General features: G+C 37.7%; 1 protein-coding gene and 1 pseudogene across 2 annotated transcripts; both read left to right on the top strand.

Moving 5' to 3' along the window:
• Positions 1 to 1,578: 1,578 nt before the first annotated feature.
• Positions 1,579 to 3,400, top strand: LOC149010728 (bidirectional sugar transporter SWEET17-like). Of its 2 annotated transcripts, none has more exons than XM_089162305.1 (6): positions 1,579 to 1,754; positions 1,866 to 1,902; positions 2,006 to 2,216; positions 2,302 to 2,466; positions 2,834 to 2,953; positions 3,057 to 3,400. In XM_089162305.1, the coding sequence occupies exons 1-6, from the start codon at positions 1,721 to 1,723 to the stop codon at positions 3,219 to 3,221; spliced, it is 732 nt and encodes a 243-aa protein (XP_089018431.1). In that variant the 5' UTR covers positions 1,579 to 1,720; the 3' UTR covers positions 3,222 to 3,400. The 2 variants fall into 2 exon arrangements, with proteins under 2 accessions (XP_089018431.1, XP_089018432.1); XM_089162306.1 differs by having other exon boundaries at positions 2,084 to 2,216.
• Positions 3,401 to 6,247: 2,847 nt separating this feature from the next.
• LOC149010729 (exocyst complex component SEC15B pseudogene) lies at positions 6,248 to 9,379 on the top strand (annotated as a pseudogene).
• Positions 9,380 to 12,420: the final 3,041 nt, after the last annotated feature.

The raw sequence follows: 12,420 nt of genomic DNA on the forward strand, positions 1-12,420 counted from the left end.
TCCTATAAAGCCATAAGTGCCAACATATAAAGGAGATCTGACAAAGGAACTCATTACTTTGCATTTTGGAGGAGAAGTTAAATGATTCCCAAGCTTCAAGTATTCTAGGAAGAGAGAGCTCAGTCACATTCCAAACAAGAAACTCCAACCCACTACAAATCCATACCGCTCTGGAAAAATGACACCGCAAAAGAATATGGCTGCTTGATTCTTCTACCAAACCACACCACACCACTTACAAAGAGGATCCACCCTAATCTGCCTTTTTCTTAGGTTATTTGCTGAAGCTATTCCTTTTGCACAAACACACCACATGAAATTATAAATTTTAAGCAAAGTTTTGCAACCCCATAACCTCTTCCAGTCCTTCTCCTTCATCTCCTCCCACCTATGCCTCCTTGAAGAAGATGGGCTTCTCTCCCTGTTAGATGGGATACAAATTTCGTGGACTGACAAGTCTTGCACGCACAAGTTAAGGTTTTAGTGAAAAACTGAAAATACTTTTGAAGAAATGAAGAGCTGAAATTAAGAAGGAATAAAAATACATTCTTTTCTTGGTATAAGATAAAAGAAAAAAAAAACTGTGCATCATAAGCCAATGCTTGGTTTTTGAGTCTTCAAATATGTTAGACCATTAAAAAAATAAAAAATAGATAAAAAAATAAAAATGCACAGAGAGTTAACATAATTAACTCTCTAGTGCGGTGTGCTATGTCTATAGATAAAGAAGAAAAAGAAATTTATATGTAGAAGAAAAACAGAATAAAAGTTTCTCAACCAGACGCTAGAACATCATTACATAAACTCTCATCCAAAGCCTTAAGGTGAAAATCTCAAATCTCACAATAACCTCATAAAACATTAGGTACATATATATAGACTTTAACTAGGTTAATGAATCGATCCATTGCATTGAGTAATATAATACCACGGGGCTGTACTTCTTGCACCCCTATCATAAATCGAGATTATTAATAGGTTATGGGGCCCAAGCCCTATGTTTTCATCACAAATCTCCAGAATTGGGTCATTTCGGACGGTCCACCAAAATATGTTGGTACAAATTTATCTTCAAAGTTAGGTACAAAAATTCAAGTCAGGACAAAACAAAATGGCTGTAATACTCGTTTCAGCTCTTCCTCTCAATAAATATCTATGTATTAAAAAAAAATAAAAAATAAAATAAATCTTTAAAGTCAGGAATCAGGATCTGTTTTTTTTTTTTTTTTGAATCCGAAGACTTTTTAATCCGAAGAGTTTATATATAAGGTGGGGGGAGTGCGGATGGATGCAAACCCAGGACCTCCCTGTGGGAAGTTGGGCTTTTAACCGCTCTACTAATCCACCATTAGCAGGATTTGTAGAATGAACTACAAAGCAACTCAGTAACTAATGAAACGGAATCTAACTCCTGGGAATTGAAATCAGTCCATTATTGATCTCCCGATTGATTTATGTGGTTGGTTCCTAACCGTGGGTCTCACTTGTATCAATTTAAGAGAAAATGTGCAAAACGGGAAAAATGGTGCCTTGGTGGAGCCAACGCTGAAGAAGATTAGTACTCCACCAGCTGTGACACCCAATAGCAGATTGGGAACTTCTCTAGCCAGGAGATTAAAGGAACTTCTCTAGATCTTTTCCCTTCTATCCTTTCAAACCACACCACAATCTAGCTCATCTTACCTTCCAGAACTGTAAGGATTTGAAGAAATTTGTGCAAATGGAAGGTCTTAGTTTCTGGATTGGAGTCATAGGTAATAGTATTATTATCTGTCCATGCTCTCCCTCTCATTCCTTGCAGCCAGTTCTTGTGCAGTGAGAGGCTCTCTGAGATACTCACGGCTATGGATTTATTTCTTGTGCAGGCAACATCATATCTGTTCTAGTTTTCCTTTCTCCCATGTAAGTTCTTTCTTCTTTGACTCTCGTTTTCCACTTCTCTTTGAATGAGACAGATGTCTAATCTTAACAGTAAGTAAAATTTGAATGTGATGATACAAAATAGAGGAACATTTTATAGAATAGGGAAGAACAGATCAACGGAAGAGTTTGAAAGCCTTCCTTACATCTGCACTTTGCTCAGTTGTTCCCTTTGGACTTACTACGGCATCATCAAGCCTGATAGTTATCTTGTTGCCACCGTCAATGGCTGCGGGGTTCTGGTGGAAGCAACATATGTTGTTGTATTCCTTGTATTTGCACCTGCAAAGATGAAGGTACATATGATCTTCACTGCGGCACCTGCTTTCTAATAATCTTCTTCACCTGCACTGATCTAATCTAATTAATCACTTTGTTAAGGCAAAGACGACTGTTCTTCTTGCTGTACTGGAAGTTGGATTCCTTGCCACAGTAATTCTAGTAACCCATTTCGCGATGCATGGAGATCTGAGGAGGATTGATGTACTGGGATTCATAACTGCAGCGTTAAACATAGTCATGTATGGTTCACCACTTGCAGCAATGGTAAGTGTCCCTCCTCATAAACCTCAACAACAGTTGTCATTGACGTACACTTGTGGGTTTCTCACCATCCATGCCAGTGCATTGTGGGACAGTATTTAAACTCACATACATCCATTTGTAAGAAGACAAGAAAAGGAATGATAACATTTTGGGGTAGTTCGATAGGGATGGATTCCATCCATATGTACCAGTGTAACATCAATATCAACACCTGGTCATTATTGGAGAAAATTTAAAACAGTGAAGACATTGGTAGCAAATGATCATTGTCAGTAATTAATTTTACTGGTATTGAACAAATTTGTAGAAACCAAGAGGCATAGCTCACCCCATATTTACCTTGCCCCTGATGAAAATATTATTGCAGAAAACAGTGGTGACTACGAAGAGCGTGGAATACATGCCTTTTTTTCTATCGTTTTTCCTGTTCTTGAACGGTGGAATTTGGGCATTTTATGCGTTGCTGGTTAGAGATTACTTCGTTGGTGTAAGCTCTAAGAACTTTGATTAAGACAAATTAATACCTCTATTGGTAAATGATGTATGATAATTCTCAAAAGTGATGGAAGATTATGGTATTTGTTAAGCAGGTAGCAAATGGGACAGGATTTTTACTTGGAATAGCACAACTAGTAATCTACACAATCTACAGAAATCCCACAGCATCGAAGAAGAGATTAGAAGCTCATCAGGAAGGATGGCAACACCACCAACATCTCATTTCCCCTTTAGATCGGATTGAGGATATTTCATAAGTCGCAAATAGCAGAGATGCCATAAGATCTTAGATCGAGGTTCTTTAGTTATCAATTTTTTATATTATTTTATTTTGGTGTGTGTTTGGTTTATTATGTAAGTTATTTTTATTTAAAAGAATAGATGTAATCTCATCATCTATATCTAACATGGATTTTTGGCTAATTTTCCTTTTTTAGATAATAGGTTTGGGATAAAATTCATTCTCATCATTTTCATGCGAAATACTATAGGTGGATTGATTGTTTTATATAAGAGTTGTAGAGTGTCATATAGCTAATGGCTTAATTGAAGTACAAAGGTGAGAAACAGTAACTATAAATCCATACTTTAGCAGGAATGCTAGTTCGAAATTTAAGGACACTGATTATGTGTGAGCTCTCTTTAGGAAAAGTCTTGACCTCCTCCATTTCCTCGCACTTAAGATGTTCTTATGAGTTTGCTTGGAACTAACAGTAAATTTTGAGATCTTTTTCGACACTATTATTTGTGAACTTGAAAGTAAATTGGTCTTTGGAACAACTGTTTATCATAAATTGGGGGAGAAAAACCTTGAGAGATAGACCTCCAACTCTAGGTCCTTAAACTGATTCGAAAAGACATTTGTTTTGATCTACCTTTAAAGATTTTAGTTACTTTTTCCATCCTTTTATTATGGATTCCTCAAGAAATAAGACTCGTTGCATTTTCTTTGCCTGTTTTGGGGTCTTTGGTAATGACATTTTGTGTGAGTTAGGCCCAGCTCATGACAATGAATTGAAATTAATTCATTCAATTACCTTAATTCACTCATGGTAATACCCGTGAATGATCCTAAATGTGCAATAAAAATTTGGGATCAATGGCTCTAAAGACTCTCATATCAATTGCAATTGATTTTCAAAACCACTTTACACTTCTCATTAATGTCATAAAGGGCTTTATAATCAAGGTCACAAAGATTTTGAGTGAGTTAGGCCCAGCTCCAAGACTATTGAAATTCAAAGAACTAAAGAATTCATCGGGCTTGGATCGTGGACCCAAATGTTACCAAACTAAATTTCAGTTTGGGCCATTAAACGAAACCTTAGAATCTCCTATAGAAAAAGCTGCTTGAACCATCATTATGTTGTGCTAGGTGGGAGAAGGAAAACCTGTGATCTCAAAAAAACCAGATCTCATATTTTAATATATTTTAATGAAAAGGTTTTCTTGGAATGTACGGCGTGTCCAAATTAGCTTTGCCGAAGGGGCTCATGAGTAAAGCCTGCGTAGCATGATGATGACGTGCTTATCGGTGATCGATAGAAAATGTCAAACTTGGGCCCCACCAGCACAAACAAAGTGAAAAATTAAAAATAAGAATTTACCCAATCCATCCGGGTTACGGGGTTAGGGTGGGACTCACAGGGGCATCAACGGGTTGGGTTTGGCGGGTTTAAATTAAACCAATAAATACAGATTCGCCACAAGTACACCCTATTTGTATCTAATATGCAAAATTACCATCCAAGATTGTTGATTGTCATTTTTTTAATTTCTGATTTGTTAATTATTGGTTTCCAAATTTCATCATCATCATTTTTTGAAAAAAAAATGTTTAATCTAATGGTTTTTCTATAATTTGGCCAATTGGCTATTGTTGGAAAATACCATGTCAACATTTGCCATATGAACTTCTATTGGTTTTGATGATAACAAGCATGAATTACTAATAGCTATATTGAGTTGTGTTATTTTAATTAAAGATGAAAACAAGTGGACTAACCTTAATCCAGTCAATCCATATTCATGCTCTAAGTCCAAGTCTTGGGAAGCCAAGACCAAACTCAAGAGCTTACAAAGATTAACATGAAGTTCTAAGCCTTGATTTACCATTGATAATGATCGAATGAGTAATGGGTAAAAGACCTTCATGATTAAGTGCGCCGACTTAAGACATCTTTATCATTCTAATGTAATTATATGTAATCATGTGCATATTATGTCACTAGATTGACCTAAGACATAATAGAAAGGTCTAAAGGTCTATGAAGCTTAGGGTTGACCAGAAAGAGCAAAAACCCAAGCCAAATTCAAGTCCCATATTTGACTTACTGCAGACAGATGTCCGTCTAGTTTCTGTCTAGTCATAGAAGCTCAGACGGACATCCTTCTGATAAAAAATCTGCAATGGATACATTCCCGTCTATGGCTAAAAACTATACTAAAATTATGTCAATTTTCTATCCGGTTGGAATTGGGTTGTGGCACTCAAAGGCTATTTATATAAGTCCAATTCAATGATGGTTTAAATAGGTTCACACTTGTTTCAACATCAAGAAATATAGTCTCAAGCTCTCAAATTACAAGAAAACGGTTGATTATCACCATCCAATCTGGAACCTTGAAAAACATATCAATGTATTGAGTAAGCATGTGGAAGGCGGAAAATCTAGGTGATTAAAGAGCTGAAGAAGGCACATTGGGAATCTGGAGCATAAGTCTTTCAAATCACATTCACACAAGGGTTTGATTCTGTACCCATTGTATTGAAAGAGAATCATTAATGGAAATCTCTCTTGAAACTAAGAGATGAGTGGATGTAGACTTATAAAATCGAACCATTATAAATCTTATGTTGTAATTGCTTGTCATTGTTTAAATTCATTTGAACTCTCAATTTATCTTGAAATCGCAATCAAACTGAAAATTGGGAGAATCAAATAGTTACAACCAGATTCACCCATCACCAATAGCTATGAAGAATTCGATGCGGTTTAAGGTTGCCAGGTATTAAAGCTATATTGTGGGCAAAATGTAATTTGCATCAATAGCCCTCTAGGGGCTCGCTCGGGGGGGGGGCGTCTAAGCCTCCTCCGACAACATTAATAAACATAGATTAGTTATTTTGTAAGTCAAACCTACCCACCCTTTGGCATTGAAAAATCAAGCCTGGTTTGAGCTGGACTAACAACGGGTTTGGACTGATTCGAACTGACAGGATATGACAGGGTATTATTAGGGACACCAGTAAAAGCAAGTAACTGCAAGTCTGCAACACGGTTCAAGCAATCACCGCCGTCGATAACGGTCCTTTGGTTGACCTTTCTTGGTCTCTTGGTTTTGGTTCCAGCACTCGAACGTCTTCGCCTCTTCACCTTTTCTCCTCCTCCGCCTGCAACTCTCTCTCTCTGTGCTAAATTTCCTGCGTAAATCTAGAAGCAAGATAGATGCGATTGTAACAACAAGGAAGCGAAAGCGATGATGCAGGCATCAAGGATTACAATGGAACCGAAAGCGATGATGCAGGCGTCAAGGGTGAGACGCAAAGTTGCTCCCTTGGCGAACGATGTCGAGTCTTCAGATAAGCTTGACCAACAACTTCTCTCCTCCGCGATCTGCAATGACGAAGATTTAGTGCCATTTGTGCGAAAAGCCTTTGCTTTTGGTAAACCAGAAACCCTACTTCACAGCCTCCGTCACTTCGGCCGATCGAAAGAGTCCGAGATCGAGGAGGTCTGTAAGGTACATTATCAAGATTTCATAAAAGCCGTGGATGATCTACGATCTCTCCTCTCCGAAGTCGATTCCCTCAAATCCTCTCTTTCCCATTCTAATGAAGTCTTGCAGTCTGTTGCTCGTCCTCTCTTGGTTTCTCTTTTCGCTTTCCTTGAGGCTCAGAATGTCAGCCGTAATGTCTCTCTCGCCCTAAATTCCGTTCAAATCTGTGTGCGATTGATGGAGCTTTGTTCCAGAGCCAATTCTCATCTCTCTGCTAACAATTTCTATTTGGCATTGAAGTGTGTCGATGCCATTGAGAGCGATTACCTTGAGAAAACTCCGTCTTCTACGCTTCGGAAGATGCTTGAGAAACAGATCCCAGCTATTCGATCATACATTGAGAAAAGTGTTAGTAAGGAATTCGGTGATTGGCTTGTTGAGATCCGGATCGCTAGTAGGAATTTAGGTCAAGTGGCTATATCGATGGCCTCGTCGGCTAGGCAGAGAGAGGAGGAGCTTCGAATCAAGCAACGTCAGGCCGAAGAGCAGAGCAGGCTCAGCTTGAGAGACTGTGTTTATTCACTCCAAGAGGAAGATGATGATGACTTCGTCACTGCTACTGCCGGAGACAATGCTTACGGCAAGTATACTAACGGTGGTAGTAGCCATTTGGGGTTTGATTTGACGCCTTTGTATAGGGCTTATCATATCCACCAGACCCTTGGACTCGAGGATCGATTTAGGAAGTATTATTTCGAGAACCGGAAGCTTCAATTGACTTCTGATTATCAGGTATCCTTCATTACTCCCTTTCTCGAATCCCATCAGACCTTCTTCGCACAGATTGCTGGATTCTTTATTGTGGAGGATCGGATTTTCAGAACCGGTGGTGGTTTAATTTCCAAATTTGAAGTAGACACTCTTTGGGAAGCTGCGGTTTCTAAGATGTGTTCCGTGTTAGAGGATCAGTTCTCTAGGATGCAAACCGCTAATCATCTTCTCATGATAAAAGATTATGTTAGTCTGCTTGGCGTGACCCTTCGTAGATATGGGTACCCTGTAGATGCTCTGCTCGATGTCCTGAGCCAACACAGTGACAAATATCATGAACTCCTGCTCACCGATTGTCAGCAATTTATAGCAGATGCTCTTGCTGCTGATAAGTTTGGCCAAATGCTAATGAAGAAGGAGTATGAGTATTCGATGAATGTACTCTCATTTCAGTTACAGACATCTGATATTGTTCCGGCTTTCCCCTATATTGCACCATTTTCTTCTTCGGTTCCTGATTGTTGCCGCATTGTGCGGTCCTTCATTGAGGATTCTGTAAGCTTCATGACATATGGTGGGCAGCTTGATTTTTATGATGTTGTGAAGAAGTATTTGGAGCGCCTCTTAAACGAGGTCTTGGATGGGGAACTGGTTAAGCTTATCAATACTTCTGTCCATGGAGTTTCTCAGGCAATGCAGGTTGCGGCAAACATGGCAGTTTTGGAGAGGGCATGCGATTTTTTCTTCAGGCATGCTGCCCAACTTTCAGGAATACCCTTGAGAATGGCAGAGAGAGGTAGGAAGCAATTTTTACTCAAAAATGCCCGAGATGCAGCAGAAGGGATGCTTTCTGGTTTGCTTAAATCAAAAGCTGATGGGTTCATGATGTTGACTGAGAATGTGAATTGGATGGTTGATGAAGCACCACAAAATGGCAATGAGTATGTGAACGAAGTCATTATATATCTTGAGACATTGGTCTCCACTGCTCAACAGATACTCCCAGTTCAAGTGCTTAAAAGGGTTCTGCAAGATGTTCTTTCCCATATATCTGAGACGATCATTGGTGTTCTAGTTGGGGATTCAGTTAAGAGGTTTAGTATTAATGCTATTATGGGGATTGATATTGATGTTCGAATGGTGGAATCATTCACAGATAACCTAGCTCATATTTTCTCGGATGAGGAAGGAAATCAGCTGAAATCAGCTCTGGCTGAAGCGAGACAGTTGCTCAGTTTACTTTTGAGCAATAACCCTGAGAATTTTCTCAACCCAGTGATTAGGGAGAGGAGCTACAACATGCTGGACTACAGGAAAGTGGTGACTGTTGCAGAGAAGATAAGGGATCCTTCAGATCGGATGTTTGGACCCTTTGCATCGAGAGGCCTCAAGCAGAATACAAAGAAGAAATCCATAGATGCTCTAGTAAAGAGGCTCAAGGAAATGTACTGAATTTTGATCCATTAGTGTATGTAAGATTGTATGTCCTTCCACCTAGAGCTCTGATTGTTTATGAGAGAAGACCCATCTCCCGCTGTCATGATATACCAGCACAGGCAGTTCTAATCTCACTGAGATTATCTCAAATCTCAGAGTTGTTTGGACTTCCCATATCCAGCATCCACAAACTCAAAACCAGAAAAGAAAATCATTTTACATATTCTTTTCTGGTTTGATTCTTTCCCTCTTACCCTTTTGAGTTGTACTTTTATTCGTTGAAGCCATCTCTAAGGATTATATTTTTGGTCATTGTATTAAATTAAAGATGGAGATTCTAAAGAGGCATTTGGATCTCAGCACTTGTGCTCTTCTTATCTTTGTATTCTCTCCTATCTGTCAGGGCTTTCTATTATTTACAATTGTGTTAATCAAAATGTTAATACTCGAAGCAATCAATCATTTCATCTTGGATTTGGAACAATTTCGGAATCAGAGTTGGGGAGTTTGTGATTTTATTGAACATATTGAAGTATCTGATCTTTCAATTGCCTATAATGAACACACGGGATATTTCAATTCCAATACACCAGAGGAAGCTAAAATCGGAGGAGGAAACTCTTGATCATTCACCAAATTCTCTTATTTCTTGTTTTTAGTAAAAATTATGGTTGAACTTCATACTGCTCAACAGAACATTGGACTGTTTAGTTTCTCCACCACTGCTGTCATAAAATCTTGACAAACAACTGAACTTTGTATTACGATGTCTGCAGTAGAAAAGCTTGAGTTCTTTCTATTTTTTATTTTGATAATTTTGTCTTTTCTTCTCATGAATGTTCCTGGTGGCAATTTCTGCAATGTACCATTCTAAGAAGTTCGGTAAAGAGACCATAGACGTAACAGTAGTGAAGAATAAGAAAGAACTAATACTTTGGACATTTCAGGTGTGCTTGCTGATGGGCGATATTTGCTTGAAGTTATATCTCTTGGTGCTTTCTTGAGAAGTGGGGAAGAAGCTACTGATGAAACCCATGTGAGAGAACTTGTCATACTGCCTTACATAGTTATGATTAACCAAGGCTAGTTCTATGTTTTTAGATGACTGTTATTTAGTAAAAGGTAATACTAAAAACAGATTATTTTTTAGTTATCAAATGATTTTCTTATTTTGATACAAAATGAATTTAGGTGCTCTCTTTTTGAAAAATAATTAAAAATTAAAAATAAAAATCATGCGAAGAACAGCCTTCCTAAGTATCTATCTGAGAACAACAAAGTTATCAATATGATAGTCATTAATCGAAGAAAAATCATCAATGCAAGGTTGGTAGAGTGGTAAAATCCATACTTCTTAATGGAGGGTCATGGGTTCGACTTTTGCGAATAACAAAGATGTAATTGAGGCTAGCACAAGTTAGCCCAGATGACAACTTTTGCGAATAACAAAGATGTAATTGAGGCTAGCACAAGTTAGCCCAAATGAAGTACTAAGAAAGAAACACCGGAAGTTGGTTGGAGATTTAAAAGTTCCATTTCATTTGTGTTGATGCAGAGTTTGTTAGGATTGTTGACCACAAATCACACCAATTGATCCAGATCTGGCTCGTTAGGGTTATAGAGTTCAAGGGAGCTCAAGGAGATTCAAATGTCAGAGTGGAAAAGTGTAGGGTTTTTTTTAATGAATGATGTGTTACCTTCTGCTTATGTTCAAGCTTCATTTATAGATTTCCTTTACTAACTCAATCTTGCTAGACCCATCGGTTGAGTGCTATGAAATCAATGGTTAGGATTAGATCCTTACGCGACTTTCAGTTCGGTCTCATGTCAGATTTGAACCGTTGGTTGGCATTGGTCTACTCAACACGAACCGGATTATGGGTAATTTATCCACAACACGAGCCCCCAAGTCTGCTAAACAGGTTCGAATTTGAATTGAGACTCTAGTTAGGAGGATTAAGCTTTACCTCTATCAACATAATTGCTTGTTTAATCACCTCAAGTTTATTTCTGCGGTATTTGAGCTCATCTCTGGTCATGAGAATTTACTCAATTGTTGAGCTCATCCTTCGATTGAAAAAGTATATCAAGAATTCTGAGCTCATTTGTCAATCTATAGAGTTCATCAAGAAATCTGAGCTCATCATTTGATCAATTGAGTTCATCTTTTGATTTATATAGAGCTCATCAGGTGTCCTAAGCTCATCATTTGATCAACGGAGTTCATCAAGTAACTTTGAATTCTTCTCTAACCTGAAGAGTTCATCAATGAATATTGGATTCAACAGAGTTGTCTTCTGCCTTTGAAGTTAGCCATTCAATTCGAATATTAATTTTGGAACTTGCTATCCACATGGTGAGATCTGGACTCATCAACATTTGAATTTTCAAAATCAAAATTTCGGCTTGAATTTAACCGGAACTAGATCTTTTTGCCTTGGGAAAATGTTCAATCTTTGTAATCATCTTAAAATTAAAGTTTAGCCCCCAAAATTGTTTCGAATATCTAATGAAGACCCCAGCTTGTCAGCCTTTTAGCTTTGCCTCATAAATGCTAGCCTTCATTTTCAGCAAATATGGTTGATTTTCTGCTGGTTGGAGCTAGTCAACTCAATGCGAATCGGGTTTTGGATAATTTATCCACAACAATTTGCTAGGGAGAGCTTATTTGTTTGTCTTTGTCCTAACAAAGATTAATGAAGGAATCTTTTAAATGACAACTGAAGAATTATTAAGGAGTTAGGAGTAACTGTCATCAACCGTTAGCATTATGCGTTAAAAAACAAAAATTCAATGTGAATGTTTAAAATAGAATCATTTAGGTCTTAGATGGTTCCACAGAAGCAGTGTGGAGATAGGCAATTGGGCCTACTTTGTTGTTGGTTCTAGTTCATTCTAAATGGGATTCACATCCTTTGGTCAAGACAACGAAAGAAAGAAAACTGAAAAAGCCGGTTCCAACCTTTCATATGTACACTGAAATAGTATTGTAAATTTTCTTGGTTTTCATCAATTATCCACTTCTTCTCTGTTTTTGTTTCTTGCTGTTTTACTTTTAGTTCTAGGGAATGTAATTTCATAGCTCATTCCTTAGCCAGGAGAGTAGTCACCTCAGCAGAGAGGATTGACTAGTCACATTTCAACTCCTTGGCTCTCAGATCTGTGTAATTCTGAGGCCTTGTGTTGTTGTTGTTCCTACTCTGTTTCTTAATGAAGTTTGGATTACCCAAAAAAAAAAAAACAATTATTAAATATCTTGAAACAATCAAATCATTAAAATAAAATGGATCCTACTTATCTAGCTTGAGGATTAATACTATCATTAAATTTTTTTAATGGAAAAGTGAATAATAACACAAGAGACTATACAATAGTAAGTCAGCCTGTTATCAATGGAAGTTTCATTTTAAGTCCTATTCACAAGCCTCAAGATGTATGAATTTTAAGTCTCGATGTGTTTATTTTTTTTTAGGTATGAAAAGAGGGAATGCAATATTGACCACGTTGCTTAAATTTTTATATTAAGAC

The sequence above is a fragment of the Hakea prostrata genome, chromosome 7 (assembly GCF_041222555.1).
Source record: "Hakea prostrata isolate BN-2017 chromosome 7, UWA_Hpros_2, whole genome shotgun sequence".
NCBI lineage: Eukaryota > Viridiplantae > Streptophyta > Magnoliopsida > Proteales > Proteaceae > Hakea > Hakea prostrata.

Excerpts from the sequence above, each read along its gene's own strand:
- LOC149010728 (XM_089162305.1), top strand. The coding sequence starts at position 1,721 with ATGGAAGGTCTTAGTTTCTGGATTGGAGTCATAG. Across the intron at positions 1,903-2,005 it reads CTAGTTTTCCTTTCTCCCAT|AGGAACATTTTATAGAATAG; the intron begins GTAAGTTCTTTC and ends GATACAAAATAG. Across the intron at positions 2,954-3,056 it reads TTAGAGATTACTTCGTTGGT|GTAGCAAATGGGACAGGATT; the intron begins GTAAGCTCTAAG and ends TTTGTTAAGCAG.